Source organism: Chaetodon trifascialis, chromosome 2, assembly GCF_039877785.1.
Source record: "Chaetodon trifascialis isolate fChaTrf1 chromosome 2, fChaTrf1.hap1, whole genome shotgun sequence".
Taxonomy (NCBI): Eukaryota; Metazoa; Chordata; class Actinopteri; order Chaetodontiformes; family Chaetodontidae; genus Chaetodon; species Chaetodon trifascialis.
Genome location: NC_092057.1, coordinates 25,950,576 through 25,966,934, shown reverse-complemented (window position 1 = coordinate 25,966,934; position 16,359 = coordinate 25,950,576). Strand labels below are relative to the sequence as shown.

At 41.7% G+C, this 16,359-nt stretch overlaps 1 protein-coding gene across 3 annotated transcripts; it reads left to right on the top strand.

Moving 5' to 3' along the window:
• The first annotated feature begins 1,481 nt into the window (after positions 1-1,481).
• chrnb3a (cholinergic receptor nicotinic beta 3 subunit a) lies at positions 1,482-14,393 on the top strand. Of its 3 annotated transcripts, none has more exons than XM_070976022.1 (9): positions 1,482-1,912; positions 7,151-7,302; positions 9,476-9,520; positions 11,661-11,770; positions 11,895-12,408; positions 12,878-13,068; positions 13,510-13,726; positions 14,029-14,155; positions 14,222-14,393. In XM_070976022.1, the coding sequence occupies exons 1-9, from the start codon at positions 1,837-1,839 to the stop codon at positions 14,251-14,253; spliced, it is 1,464 nt and encodes a 487-aa protein (XP_070832123.1). In that variant the 5' UTR covers positions 1,482-1,836; the 3' UTR covers positions 14,254-14,393. The 3 variants fall into 3 exon arrangements, with proteins under 3 accessions (XP_070832123.1, XP_070832116.1, XP_070832131.1); XM_070976015.1 differs by having other exon boundaries at positions 14,204-14,393; XM_070976030.1 differs by lacking the exon at positions 14,222-14,393 and having other exon boundaries at positions 14,029-14,190.
• Positions 14,394-16,359: the final 1,966 nt, after the last annotated feature.

The following is a 16,359-nucleotide window of genomic DNA, read 5'->3' as shown; positions in this document are numbered from 1 at the left end:
ATGTTGCATTGTGGTAACAGCTGCATGTCAATGCTCTTTTCAAGTTCTTTCATGATCTATCATGAACTCATCCTCTGCTTATGCCTCTGGCATGTGTTGAAGCTTAAAGATCTCTAAGGCCTTCGCAGCTTATGGTGAGCTTGCATATAACTGTTAAGTGGTTTTGTGGTTTGTCTCACCAATTATTTGGCTGCACTCCCTAATTTATAATTCTAGTGTCACTGCTGGCTTCTTTTGGTCAGATCAGTTCACTGCACTGAATTTCAGGTCTTCAGTGTGTTAATGAATGAAATGCTGAAAGTAGGGAATGGAGACTTCACTGCTTAAACCTTTTCCATGTATGTAATTGCTGTACACTAGTCATGCTGGCTAAACTCAAACTTGCAAACTATTCAGGCCACTACTGACCATTAGCTGTTGATGGCTAAACCCTATGCTTTGCATTCAGGTCATTGCTATTCTTTAGCCATTGCTGACTAAGAAACAACAACAAAAAATAACAAAACAAAACATGTCCAGGTCAGTGCTGATCTAGACATTGCAGGGCTTGTTTCTTTATATTCATTCATGGATCACTGTCGATTTTAATCAACATTTTCGATGTCATGTTCTCAATGTTTCATTGCTTAGCAGATTAGGCAATAATCTTTTGGTTAATCATGGGCTGTTTCATTCCTGCTTGGTAAGATGTTACTTGGTACAGTATTAGGTATTTTTCTTACCAATTTTGTAGCCTTTCAGCTCCCACACATGGCCTTATCACTGTTGCCCAAGTGAAGAACCTGAGGTCCAGCCTTTCCCACTCAAAACATGGCTAAGACAAGTGTGATTGTATTCTATGTAGAGCAGTGCACTGGAAGCATGAATGTGGGCAGTGTGCTTTGGATCTGTAGAGTGTATAGTACAAGAATATTGAGCTCTTCTAACCTTATTAAATAGCTAGCATGGGAGGCAGTTTTGAAAATTAAGTACTATGCACTATAAAAATGAATTGGTGAGATGTCTTTAAGGATGTTTGCGAGGCATTAAAGCCCTAAATTGTCTTACATTTACTTTTGTTCATAAAGTTGTCTAATACATTGTGGCAGTTGATCATATGCAGTATTTATCTGTGGTAGCAATGAGTCTACAATGTGACTTTTTCTTGGACCAAAATATACAGTTTGAGAAATGTTAGTGTTGTCATTTTATTTAGGACTTATTTCACTTATATAAACAGATTAAAAGTGGAGTTACTGATTGTTTTGAGAGTTTTTATTTAAAAAAAAAAAAAAAAACAACAAAAAACAAACAAACAAAACAATTAGCCAGAAAGTGTCATATAAATGTATTGAAAATCCAAGTTTGTGTTTTGAATGTGCATCGTATACTGCACGTGCATCTATCCCTCTATCTAACTATTTATTTTATCTGATTATTTATTTCCCTCTGGTAGGGGACCAGATCTGTCCCCCCCAGTCCTCGTCCTCCCTCCATCCTCTGACGGGCCGGCCCTCCTCCGTCCCGCCCTCAGCCCGGCTCCGCTCCGCTCCATCCATCCATCTCTGCACCGGGACACAAGCGCGCACGAAAAGAGGCTGCAGAGACGCACAACAGGCGACAAGCAGGAGGAAGGTGGAGGGAATCACGCAAACTGCTGCTGGCCCGCATCGTGAAGGCGGTCCGTGTTATACAAAGCCTCCAACAAGCGGCTGTCCTTCATTATTTAAACTGGACATCTCAGCGGCGACACTTCGGAAGTCCCGCTTGGCTTTTAGAAGCGATGCGTCCTGCAGGTGTTTGTGATCAGTGACATGATTTGATCTTCGCGGTGGATAGATCCAGTCGGTGTTGTTGATGATCAGAGAGAGCATGAAGTTTGCGGTTGCGGTGTTGTGGTTCTCCCTGGCTCTCGGGAAGGCTACTATGCAAGGTAAGAATCGGGAAACACAGTTCGTCTCTAAACTGTTGGGTCTTATGCGTCCAAAACAACAAATGCTAAATAGACTTGGACGCTGCCTGCTGAGGATTTGGGACCGCGTTGCGCGATCAAAACACAGCATCCCACCACGTTACAGTCTCATTAATCGAACAGACGGTGTGCACCGTCTTGCCTTGTCTTAATGAGCAAAGAGTTTCATAAAGAAGCAGGCATATTGTATAATTCATATGTGATTGTACTTGCAAAATGCAAGGGTCAGATGAGAGGAGCATGTTCATGGTTTATTTAAGAATGGGAGCGCAGCGCCCCCCTGGGGATATATGACTGAAGATGAGTGTATGACATGGTACAGGAGAACAACATGGGACAATACCCGGACTGCATGAGAAAAGAATTCCCTGACACAAACAGACTGACTGAGTGATGTCTGATAAAGAATAAAATACTGTGTCACTGTGGTGTTGAGCTACAGAGAAGCCGACACTATAGTGTGTGTGTGTGTGTGTGTGTGTGTGTGTGTGTGTGTGTGTGTGTTGATTCAGCTCACTGTAAAGCATTTATGCCACTCCAATCTTGAGATGGAGAGGCTATTGGCAGCACATGCTGTCACACACTGTGCATATACTGCAAGAATGTGTGTGTGCACCAGTGAGAGAGTAAAAGAGAGGGATGTGATGACGAGGAATAATTAATCCACCTCCAGTGACCAATTAGCTGTCCCAGTATCAGTCCACACTTAAGAGGAATCACATTTTAAGCTGACACTGAGCTGCGGCGGTTGAATTACAGGAATGTCACCTTTTGGAAGCAGGTAGGCATGCTTGGATTTTAAAGGGTCACTTCACCCAAAATTTTAAGAAAGCAAACATATGTTCTCACTAACCTCTAGCATGCAGATATGTTGGGTTTTTATCTATCTGGGTTTTGAGACCTTTGTTGTAACTGCTGCCAACTCAGTAGAGATGAATGGAATTTTCTTTGTGGTCGTCACAGCTTTTAAAAAATTACCTTAAAAATTGAACAGCAGGCAGATACAATTGCCCTGTCCCACTGGTTAATCCACATACCTTGCTGATACCTCACAGTTCCACAGGACCCTTTCCTTTGGTGGAAAATAGTTCCAATGAATACAGCTCACAACAGGGCTCAGATGTAGGTACACGTGCAGGCTATGAACAGTCAAATTGCATACATGTGGTCACCTCTGGGCATGTGATGGCCAGTGGCATCCAAGGATTATGTGCAAACAACGTGCTGGCTTGCACGCTCACATACATAACAGTACGTGACTCAGAAGTAGGGGTTAACCATTGTGACAAGTCTTGGCTACCTCAGAGGTACCTGTCCATTTGCATTGTGGGTGACTAAGAGCAGGGCTGCCACACAGATGGTAAAGCTTGCTTCCTTCTCTCCTGATCCTTGCCTTCAAAAATCCCCTTTTCCAGTGGCCTGTAAGCATCTCATTAGAAATCAGTGACAGCTGCATGGAGGAAAACACAGAGTTAAATTGTTTTTCCATCTGTACTACTGTGTGACGAAAAAATGGGTTCCCCTCTGTTTTCCCTCCCATCCCTGTACCCCTCACAGTGGTACGTCTCACTGAGGTTCCATACTGAACAGATGGTGGCAGTATCAAGGTGATCGTACCACTGTGTGGCCCATGGGGTGTTTTAGATTGATGAGGAGGCAGGGTGTTTGTTTGGATGCTGGGTTATTCCTCTGTCTGTATCAATCATAAACAAACTGTAGGCCATCTCTCTTACACACACACACACACACACACACACACACACACACACACACACACACACACACACACACGCACAGTGTACACACATGCTAATGCATCATAATTTCCCCAATGAAAATCAAACCCACCCCCCACCATCAGACTGTGTGTTCTAATCAATACTCCCCCCTTCACCTCTGCTCAGTCAGCTGCACTTGGATGCACACACACACACCGAGTCAATCATCCTCTATCTGAGAGAGGGAGTGAGCTCTTGTAATCCATCCCTGCACTGTCAGACTAGTTTGGCTCCTGCGTTTTTGTTAATGAGGGTCTTGAGACAGAGTTGCTTCCTGTAGAGATGGTAGATAGGATTCAGCTGACTGAGTGCACCGACACCCCGTAACTGATTGCTTTGCATGGGCTCTGATGCAATGGGATGTAATCTGTCTGAGCACACTGCGTACGTCAGATTCCAACACACCCGACAGGAAATAGGAGGCAGAAGACAGGAAATATAAGGGTGCAGTTGTGTCCATGCACACATTCCCTAAAGCACTCTGAGTTTTTTTTTTTCCATGCATACACACAGGCATAAAAAACATGCACATACATGTTTGTCTTATCGTAGAGTACTTGTGAGGGCATTCCGCTGATTTAATTCACTCACCAGTCCTTTAGCATGACAGCAAGTATAATGTCACCTAATTTAGCAATATGTAGTATGAAAACCTGGAGAGATTGATTTTTATACACAAGAGAAACTATGAATAAAAACCCAAACCAACAATGAATTAATCCTATGAATAAATGTTGTGTATCCACAGTCTGATGTAGTTTACTGCGATGTGTCATAGAGCTCCATTGTTTCTTAATAGCCAATTAAAACACTGGGTGACATGTTCCTTCATTCTATGAATAAATTCACTGCCTTGTAGTTTAGTTTGTGTCAAATCCAAAATATACCATCTTTCTGCTGTAAATATTCACTCTCAGCTGCAGAAAATAGATTCCAAGAAATTTGTAATTGAATTCTGTTTGAGTAATATTTGCGACAAACTATGGTGCCCAGCTGTTAAAACAAACCCAACAACTACAGGTGTCACTGCGGTGTTGTTTTAACCAAACATTTAGTAGTATCGTCAAGAAATTCTCGACATCAGCCAAATTTTCATGCCTAAAAGAAGATGAAAAGGAATTTAAAGCTAACCTCTGATGAAGTGTATGACATTTGATGCACAAATGATTTAATTACTGTTTAAACAAAAAGTTTTATTCAGTGACCTGCACACAGTGGCAGAATCGTTTCTGATTATTAAAATGGTTTCCTCTGCCGCCTAAAACACCTCGTACCATGTACAGGAAGCATTATGCATTCAGTAATCTATCAGTCATACTATCTGGCTTTCACGTTTCCTGGAAGAAAGATTTATGGACTAAATTAATCGTAATCACTGAGAATTAGACACAGCTGAGACAGACAAAAACATGCAGGCTAGCTCTGCAAACAAAACAAAACAAACAAACAAAAAAAGCCTGATCTCTCTGTAGTGTAAACTACAGTTTCATAATATAACATATCAAGTAATGTGTGGATGTCACATTCGAGGGATTGGCTTGCACAGTGTGGAACCTTGTGTTTAGAAGTTGAAATGAGAATTTGCTTTCTCCTTGCTGTCTGTTTTACTGTCTGTTCTCATTCTCCTTGCCCCAGTTAATTCTCCTTTCGTATCAAACCCTACCCTGCCCCCTCATGCTGTCTCTCAGACACTGAAGGGAATTGCTCTGGGTCACTCTGTCTCTCTCCTCCCTTATCAGCTCTCTCCATTCCTCTGCTCCATTCCCCTTGTTGAGGAGGCTGTGGATCCAAACTTCTCTTTTCTGTCTATAAGCCTCTGCCTGCGTTGCAACACGACTGTTGGTGGTGCCAAATAACATCCTCTCATGCAGTGAAACGCTCAGAGCTGATAGAGGCACCCAGTTACTGTGGGAGGCTCTGTTGTGCAGCTCAAGTACAAATATCACATAATGCTCTGAGCGCCCAGCAAATGCTGCTGTCATCTGCATCTTTTAGACTGAGTTACAATGTGAGTAACAGGGAAGAGCGTCAGCATCTTGCTGAAGGACAATTTGACGGGACATATAGCTGTCGGTGAGCACACTGACTGTCAGTGCAATCAAGTATGCAAACTTTAAGCCGCTGACGAGTCTCTGTCTGGCTACCAGACTAAACCATTAGCTCTTACTCAATACAAGCTGTACCACTACCCATTGAACGGTGGCTGGTAAAGCGAAAGCACTGTTCCTTCAGTCTCCTGCTCAGCGTGAGCGTCACTTTTTAACTGACTATTTGTGCCTGGCTGCACAAAGCGCTCCCAGCTCAGCTTGTCTCCCCTGGCAATTGTTCTGTCTGAGGTGATCATGTCAGCATGATCATTTTGTCAGCCTTGGGAGCTTAGATGCATTCGTTCGGCCATGACCAGCTGTCAGTCCAGCGTTGACATTGTGTGTGTGTGTGTGTGTGTGTGTGTGTGTGTGTGTGTGTGTGTGTGTGTGTGTGACTCTTAGGCCCTGACTAAATTTTTCCTTCCGCTTGCTTTTGAGACTCTGGAGAGGTAGTTCACTTTGTTCATGCACCACTGTGCCTTTGTATGTTCTTAAACATGTAGGCCTTGCGAGAGGGTGACATTTATGTGCACATCTGTCCATGCACATGAATATTACATGCATGTGAGTCAACTCGCCATATAAACCAGGCTGCAACAAACAGCTTTTTTCACTATTGATTCATTTGTTGTTGTTTTTTTATTAATCGAATAGTTTACCTTATAAAATGTTGAAAAAAGAATTGCCTAGTGTCCAAGGTAGCACCCTCAGATTGCCTGTTTTATCCATATTTAGCCATACTAGAAGCATGTTATCCAGAGGATGAATTACTTATGCTTATCCTTGAGAGATCTCACCAGCTACTGGATTTGCACAAATGTTCAGTCATGATTCTCAACTGATGTATCCGACTGACATTGCCTAGCCTGTAGAGCAAAAGCAGCGTATTATTAGAGCAGCACAAGATTTTCAATTCTCCATCCACATATGATGCATTCAGGCACTACATTTAGTATAGGTCGCCTGTGTTTTGACAGTGTTGACACAACAAATCCAACACAGAATCACTGCAGTTACATGTGTGAAATAGACTTTAAGTGCTTTGGGTTGGGTTTACATATGTAAAGGTGTGTTTTACACAACAGCTGTGTAGACAGCTGGACTAATTAAAAGACTGATGCATCTGTTCTGTATGATTTCTGAAAAACACCTCTGTGTAGACACACATTTTCTTTATCAATTATCCAAATTGATGTTAAAGTATGTTAGTTTATTGTTATGAACTAATCTACTAATTACTAATTATCTCATATTCATGTCCATAGCTATGTTTTCATGAACACTATTGTTGTCTACCATGTCTTTTGTCCTCATCACAACTTTCTTTCTTCCAGTTCAGGAAGACTTTGTGTCGCTGGCCGAGATGGAAGATTCCTTGTTGAGGAACCTTTTCAGGGGTTACCAGAAGTGGGTGCGGCCTGTCCAGCACGCCAATGACACCATCACTGTCCGCTTTGGACTCAAGATCTCACAGCTGGTTGATGTGGTGAGGAAAAAACATGCAGATATGCAAACACACAAGGGACACATAATGTCAAGCCATTTCAGGTTTTACACATGGAGGATGGGCCTTCTGGGCTCTGTTTGTGAAACCTCTCTGAGATTTATCATGGTCAGTCATCTTTGTTTTTTAACTGTATGGTCATCTTTAAGGCTGCTTTGGTACTTGTTAATGTGTTAGATGGAAAAGAGAGTGGATTTACATCAAAGAAGTAGCAAAGTGGATGTAAATACAAGATCATCATGTTATTTTTGTCATGAATTCTTAGCAAATTAAATATGGAGGTTATTAATGTGGAGCACTCAACAGACCTTGCATCTTCTTCGATTCATCTTGTGAGCTGACTTTGCATTTTTTGGTATATTGACAGAGGAAGAATGGAAGACAGAAAATCAATAAAATCAGACTGGACTTTGAAAGGTCAATCAGAAACTAGATGTTGCTAAAACCCACAAATTCACAATTCACAAAATATGTATTAAAATACTGAGGACGCGACCTCAGTGTCCTCAAAGGTGGCTCTGGCTCTGTCCTTGCCATATATAATGTATTATATTAATATTAGATAGATGAGGGTATTTTAGACAGTCTCTGCAGCTAACCACATCCTGAGCGCCCTTGAGCAAAGTGAAAAGAGGCAGAGAGGCTCTAATGCTTCCGGGAGACCAACCCAGCACAGTCTTAAGCTGTGTGTTCCTGTTAAGGAAGCTCTCTGCAGAAATTAAACTATCCTTATGTAACATGGTGAATAAAATCGTGTTATAGTCTTTTGAGGACTGGATGGTTATGTTTTGGAATGAGAGAGGAAAGGAAGGAAAGGAGGGGAGGAAGTGAAACTCACTATCATGCAATGCATGAGAATATAGAGCACAAGAAGGATGAGTGATTATTTTGAAAGAAGAGAGAGGGAACAGAAAGAAGTCCATGAGAAGAATTTGGTAGATACTGCAGATGGCTTATGTTCTGTTCAGGTTTTTATTTAATGTCAAGAGGAAATGATGAAAGTTAGCTGGAGCAGAGGAAGAGAAATATGAAGACAGAGAGAGGCAGGTTTAAGGGAACTGTTGTACAGAAGCTGTGCTGAGGACAGACGTGTGAGGATAAACAAAGAGGAGAGTAAGGAGCAGAGGGATTTAAAGGGCCAAAGACAGGAAGAGAGAGTAAAAAGAGGAGAGAGGAAGAAAGGTTAAAAGGGTGGTCCAAAGTAGTTTTTCATAGTGGCAGAAGAAGTAATGAGGCCATCAGGCTGAGAGGAACCAGATTGCATTTATTATTTACACAAGGACACACACACACACACACACACACACACACACACACACACACACACACACACACACACACACACACACACACACACACACACACACACACACACACACACAAAGCTGCTCCCACTACTCCACAGAGGGCCACATTTTGACTACATCAGCATTTGATGTTCGTACTCCTGCCATGCAGAAATAACATCTAGAACAGTGCCATCTTGTGGTATTTTAACTAAACTACTGTGATTTTGAAAAAACAAAACCAGCTCAATTTTTGTTCAGAGAGGATGGGTATGCAATCAGGTTTGTCTCAGCGCCTCTTGAGTGCAGACAAACCACAAAATCTATTCCATAGATTTTCTCTTACCTCGGGTTTTGCTTTTTATGTTTTGGCAAAGCGTATCCTGCATGGAAAGTCGACAGCTTACATCGAAAACCTCTCTGACCTCTTCAAATTCATTATTGCCTTTGTCCTCCTCCTCTTATTGCTTTCTTTCACCCTCTTTATATACTTCACACTTCTGTTTTTGTACAGTATAGATCAATACTATGTATTGAACAAATGAGGCAGCAGCACCTAGAGTATATTAGTATTGTCAAGAGTAACTTGTGCTTGTCTTGCTCATTAAATGCTATAGATGTACCATGAAGCAGGCACTTAACCCTCACAATGTTCCTCTGTGCTTCTTTAGTGGCAAACAAGAGGAATAATTAACCCAATTTTAGAAAAAAAATTACTTTCTAACTAGGTTTCTTTCTTTCTTTCATCCCACTCAACTTTTTGTCTCCAGCTTCTGGTTTGCTCCTCATTAGCCTCTCTCACTGCTCACAGTTAAGCCCCACTAAGATGTACAAACAGTGAATAAAACCCATTCCCTGTCTTCCTGCAGGATGAAAAGAACCAACTGATGACTACAAATGTCTGGCTCTGGCAGGTAACAGTGAACGCTACTATTTACAACAACTGGATCTTTAAACTGTCAGGTTGCTGTTTTCACATCTGGGTATTCTTTGTGTGCCACCTTTGGTGCAGTGTGACTAGAGTGGTGGCTATATCAGTTCATTTGAACACAGTCTGAGTGTTGGCTATGATTCATTGGCAACAATGTGCTACTGTAGCCTATATAAAATGTACAATGTCTCTCATTGTGATGTAGTTTGATTTTACTGATGGGAAGAGCTGATAAATTTGTTGTAAATGTGATTAATTTCATTAAGCACAATTAGGGCTGGGCGATATGGCTGAAAACTGTATCACGATATAAGTGTTTTATATCGGTCGATATCAATAATTATTGATATTTTTTATTACCTATTTAAAATAAGGACCAGGAGAAAAATACATTCAATTTAAACATTTTTATTTTAAATTTAACCTTCCTCTGATTATAATCCCCTCAGCTATCAAGGCAGAAAGGAAAGGAAATGTCAACACAACCCTGGAAAACACATGTTTAGTGTTTTGTAAACATAGCAGAAACTGAGGTGGACTTGACATCTGTAACATACAAAAAAACAAACATGATAGACAGTACAGTACTTGACTGAACTATAAAACCAGCCGAGACATATGAACAACTTTAGTCACTCTTCTTACTCTAAACATACATGAACTATTCAATTATATTTTTATTGCAAGTGTGTTGCAAAAAAAAAAAAAAAAGCACGTGTAGAGATGTTCATAACCTGGTTTCTCCACAGTGCTCAGCGGAAGCATGTCTTTAGCTATATGATATGCCGCTGCCTCCGTTATGTCTTCGTGCTTTTTAGATGATTGTCATCAGGCACTGAAGCAGATACCTCTGCATGGTGGTCAGCTGCTTGTGCGGTGGTGCTGCGGTTGCAGATGTTGTTGGACGTTGGCGAATACGGCAGCGCTCCAAAGAGTGAGCACGGCTAAGGTGGTTAAACAAGTTTGTGGTATTACCGGTCTTGGTGGGGACGACAGTCTTGCATAAGTTACAGACCACATTGGTCTGACTGCGGTCCGACTTATAAAATCCCAAAAACTCCATACTGGCGAGCTGACTTTCCCTGTTTTATCGACAATTTCCTCGCTTGCTGCAGCGCTCACTTTCTATTTCTCATCTCACTCCTTGTGGAGCATCAAACACGAGACAACAAGATGTTGCAACCGAACTTGATACTGTTACATGATTGGCGTGTTAGCGTGTCTCTCTCACTGATTAGCGATTACTCCTTACGTTGCTCATTTACCTGAGAGCGAGTACCTTTGTTCATGCAACCAACCTTGCTTCGCAACTTCAGGTTTCTTCCCACGAAGAAAAAAAAATTATCGAATGTTTTATCGAACGCATTTTTTAGTGATCTTGATTAAGTGTCTATGCGAGACATATCGCTATCGTTTTATCGCCCAGCCCTAAGCACAATATGAAACAACAAACACCATCTGTACATTTTTTGACTGACATTTAGGAGAGCTCCAGGGTCAATTCAGTTGATCCTAGATGCAAAAGCTAAACACATAACACATATTTTGGAATTACTATACAATATATCATTGGTCATTATGATTATTACATTATGATTATTATGATTTCCTGGTCTTAAGTGCCATTTAATAATCCCCATTACTCCTTGTAATAAACTTATCATATATTTTTTTTCCTAGTCCTAACACTTCTAAAAAGTGTAATTCTTAAATGGATCTATATGATATAATTAGATCATTAAAGGGCATCAACAAAATAAAAGGAAATTGCAACAAGAGTGAATACACATGAATCTGTGAAAATTAAGAATTTTCATAACAAATCTTGTAGTTTAAAGGAGACGGCATGTACTCGGGAACGCTTCTTTTAACTTGTTTGTCTTGCTCAAATGAATCGTGGACAAGGCACAAGCAAACCATGCCGTGTAAAACATTGTTTCCATTTGCTGGGTGCAGTCAGCAGTCTGGAGCTGTCCGTGGTGCTGACATGCAGGAGATGCACTTAAAGGCTTATCAAGCTTTCCTGAGTCTCTTTGACAGCTGCATCATAAGATCACACTAAAATGTAGGCTAAATAGATCAGATTGTATAACTCGTCATGTGTGTAATTGATTTATTTAAAGGAGTGGGTTGATGTGAAGCTGAAGTGGAACCCAGATGACTATGGAGGTATCACCTCCATCAGAGTGCCTTCAGAGACGATATGGCTGCCTGACATTGTCCTGTATGAAAAGTGAGTTACGCACACATCAGAAGCATGTTCTGAAACAGTGGCTGACACACATCACAGCTTACCTTGACTGATCTTTATGACTTTTTCTTCACCACCTCATCCTTCCTTTCTCATCTTCTCTCAGTGCGGATGGTCGCTTTGAGGGTTCCCTGATGACCAAAGCCATTGTGCGCTGGGATGGTACCATAACATGGACTCCACCTGCCAGCTACAAGTCCTCCTGCACCATGGATGTCACCTTCTTCCCCTTTGACCGACAGAACTGCTCCATGAAGTTTGGCTCCTGGACTTACGATGGTAACATGGTGGACCTGGTCCTGGTTGATCACTATGTGGACCGGAAAGACTTCTTTGATAATGGCGAGTGGGAGATCCTCAATGCCACGGGAGTAAAGGGAAGCAGGAGGGATGAGGTGTACTGGTACCCATTTGTCACCTACTCCTTCATCCTCAAGAGACTGCCCTTGTTCTACACCCTGTTCCTCATCATCCCATGCCTCGGCCTCTCCTTTCTGACTGTGCTGGTGTTTTATTTGCCATCGGACGAAGGAGAGAAACTGTCACTTTCCACATCTGTGCTGGTGTCACTCACTGTGTTCCTCCTGGTCATAGAAGAAATCATCCCTTCATCCTCAAAGGTGGGTTCCCTAAGAGGGTTCGCTTCAAATCCTGTGTTCGTTTTGAAGTTGAGTCTGGGCTGTATTTTTTCTGTGGTGCTTTTTCCTATGTTCACTTATCTTAATTGTAATCTTAATTGTCACATGCCCTAATTAACACAGATCACACTCACAGCCCTCTCAATTACCTGCAGCTTAAACTGCATGTCAACTCAATTAACAAGCTATTGACTTCAGATAATTCTTAGTCCACTACAGAACACTCCAGGAAAGCTGAGCTCAAGAAGGCCATGACTGCATCCACTTTTTCATATACTGAGCTCCCAAACTGAACTCTTTAAGAAGTGTATCATTTTTACATTTATTGATGTAAAAAAATTCTCCTCATAAATTCTGAATAAATTTCCACCTGTGGAAAGAAGCACTTCAAACATTAGAGTGAAGCTGTTTAACTGACTCAGAGACCATTACATTTCTCTGTCTCTGTCAGGTGATCCCACTGATTGGAGAGTACCTGCTCTTCATCATGATCTTTGTCACTTTCTCCATCATCGTCACCGTCTTTGTCATTAACGTCCACCACCGTTCCTCTGCAACTTACCACCCCATGGCCCCCTGGGTAAAGAGCCTCTTCCTCCAGAGACTGCCCAGACTGCTGTGTATGAGGGGCCACACTGACAGGTAATGTGGGGTCGACTGTAGCTAAAGGAATGGTTTTGGGAAATGCTTGTTTGCTTTCTGTACCAGAGTCAGAGGAGAAGATTATCTCAGTTTAGCATAAAGACTGGAGATGGGAGGCAGCAAGGCTGTTAACTAGCTAAATACAGTCATTGGCAGACAATTAGCTGAGACATCAGGAGATTACTGGTCCTGATCAGAAACTAGTCTGACACATAACCCTCGTGAAATGCCAAATAGACGGCTCTATGCTTAGCTAAGCTAACTATAAGCTCCCAGTTGTAGATTCACATTTAGCGTACATGTATGAGAATGGTGTCAATCTTCTCGTCTAACTCTTGGCAAGAAATAAGCACATTTCCCAAAAAGTCAAATTATTAAATGTGCCAGTACACATTAGAAGATACATACAGTATGTAAAATGCATGTGTCCATTATCCTCAGATACCACTTTCCAGATATGGAAATGCGTAGTCCAGAGCTCAAGCCCCGCAAAGGTGTGGGGAGGAGGGGTGTTTCTAGTCACAGTGGAAGCCAGCAGAGAGGCCCCCTCGCAGGGAAGGAGGATGAGACCCAAGCCTGGCTGGCCATGCTGGAGAAAGCCACAAATTCAGTTCGCTACATCAGCCGTCACATCAAAAAGGAGCACTTCATACGAGAGGTGTGGGAGTGGGCTGACATGAGGGAAGGCGTGGGATGAGAGTCTTTGCATGCATGAGTATTACATTCTCTTTGAATTTTTTATACTTCTGCAGCATCTTGACTGTTCAAGTTTCACCCCCAATGTATGACTCATTTGCTCTATAGCTGCTTAAAATGACACAAAGTGGTATCTGAATGGGGCGTGTTGACTGTGACAGAAGTGCTCGAGGCTGACAGATTCTCACCTGTGGTCCTTTCTTTGTTGTTTCTGTCTGTCTTTTGCTTTGTCTGTCTGTCTGTCCGTCTCTGTGTCTCATTCAGGTTGTTCAAGACTGGAAGTTTGTGGCTCAGGTGTTGGACAGGATTTTCCTGTGGGCCTTCCTCACAGTGTCAATACTGGGAACTGTCTTAATCTTCACCCCTGCTCTGCAGATGTACCTCAGCAGTCCTTGATAAACACACACACGCACACACACACACACACACACACACACACACACACACACACACACACACACACACACACACACACACACAAACTCATGAATACCTGCCAACAGCTCTGTCTTGTTTTCCAGTTTGTCTTTGACTATGATTTATTGATGAAGTTCAATAAAACATTCACACCATGTATTTCTATTGTAGAATCAAACTTTTACCTCCCAACAGTGTGGTTTGCAGCCTGTAATGACTACTGGAAACTGCAATGTTCTAGATGCAACTTGTTATACATTGTAAGTTTGCACAGGAGTGCAAAGGAGTGAAAGCAATAAGCAGGTTATAGTAGCGTGTATGATTTTAATATTTATGTTTATATAACTATAACATTGCAATTATACATAAAGCAACATGCACAGTATCATTCCATGAATAATGAGTTTTGTGTGTCACATGCACCATGACGTCCAGCCCACTGTACTCTACTGTAAGTGCTGTAATGATGATGTTAATTAAAAGAAATCTGATGTACAAAAGCAATTTTCCAGTCCTGTTTTTAAGACTAACTTGATGATTACAACCAGGAAAGGGACAACTATCGGTGGCCCCAAGACTGTCAGGGAAGCAGAAGACTGCAAGTTTCCAACATGGTATTGTATTGTTGTATTGTTGCAACTGTAGTGTTGCATAATCTTGTGGTCTCATTTTTGGAGAATTGTGCATACATGAAGCATATTTCTGAAAAAATAGCCTTAAATTACTCACTAATTACTAAGTAATACATACACAATACAAAATGAGTGAGAGAGCAGGGGTCAATAGGGGCCCACACCTATTTTTTTTTACCAAGGGCTCCGTAGAGGGTTAATCTGGCCCTGATACTTCAGACAAGAACAATAAATTGGAGCAGCATTAGAGTATTGACAGTACATCATACTGTATGGATTGTAACAGTTAGATTGTGTTTTGGCTGTAATGATGCAGTATCACCACTAAATGGCAGCAAACATCTTTTTTTTGCCACAAAAAACGATTTTGATTCAAAATCTGCTTCACAAAAATAATGATGTATTAAAGAAACAAAAACAAAAAAACTTCTTCAAATAAGACATCTGACCTGAAAAATGATCCATTACAGACACACGACCTATTAGCATGTTTTGGTACAGATCATTATTTAGCGAATATGATGTGCAGCTGTTTTCTAACGCTATCGATGTGTCTTCATTCACAGCATCAACCTGGATGAACAGCTGTATGGGAGAAGGTTACAGCAGAGCAGTGCAGACATAAAGGGAATTTAACCTGTACAGTGAGATTAGATAGAACACATAATACTTCTATAGGAAGCTTGTAATGTCCACTCTTTGTTGATTGTAGGGCATATAGTAGCATTATTCTGTACTGTTACCCCCCGTACCAGCTCTAGCCAAACTTCCATGAGCGGTCTGCGTTGCTAAAGGGCACATCATCAGCAGCAATTACAAGAGGAGACAATAGATCCTTATTTTCCCTGAGTTTGTCTTATCTGAACAGCCAACCTTCTTGTTATTAGCTGCTGTAACTTTCCAGCCTTCAGGCTTTTGTCACCCAGCAAATACTGGTACAAGTGGCAGTCCCTGGTGATATCATAGCATTTTGTGCTTTGGCCTAGTTTATGGGAGACATGAGTTTGTTCTCTGACTTATTAAAAATGGCTGGCATGCTTAAGTGAAAGCCTCTCCCCTGTTTCTCCTGCACTTGAACAGTCTGACCTCAGCCTACTCGTGTATTATTCACAGCTACAGATCTGACTCAGTCAGACAGGTGTGTGTGTATGTGAGTGTGTGTGTGTTTGTGTGTGTGTGTGTGTGTGTGTGTGTGTGTGTGTGTGTGTGTGTGTGTGTGTGTGTGTGTGTGTGTGTGTGTGTGTGTGTGTGTGTGAGTGTTTGGGTGAGACAGAATAAGAGTGCACAAGAAGGGCACAGTGTGTGTGTGTGTGTGTGTGTGTGTGTGTGTGTGTGTGCGTGTGTGTGTGTGTGTGTGTGTGTGTGTGTGACACAAACAGACAGTGACAGAGCAGGGTGTGAACCCCTCAGGATTCCATATAAATAAACAAGCTTTCAGGTCTTTGAGTGGAGAAAAGTCTGTGGCTGTGTGTAAGAAAACCAATATATTTTGAAGGGAACTCCTCTTTGCAGCAAAAACATATTTCATGTTCTTATGTTCTCTGGT

What these genes read in the sequence shown, in the direction of transcription:
- chrnb3a (XM_070976015.1), top strand. Translation starts at nt 1,837, where the DNA reads ATGATCAGAGAGAGCATGAAGTTTGCGGTTGCGGTGTTGTGGTTCTCC. An exon ending in CGGGAAGGCTACTATGCAAG is followed by an intron (nt 1,913 to 7,150) that starts GTAAGAATCGGG and finishes TCTTTCTTCCAG; the next exon opens with TTCAGGAAGACTTTGTGTCG. An exon ending in TCTCACAGCTGGTTGATGTG is followed by an intron (nt 7,303 to 9,475) that starts GTGAGGAAAAAA and finishes GTCTTCCTGCAG; the next exon opens with GATGAAAAGAACCAACTGAT.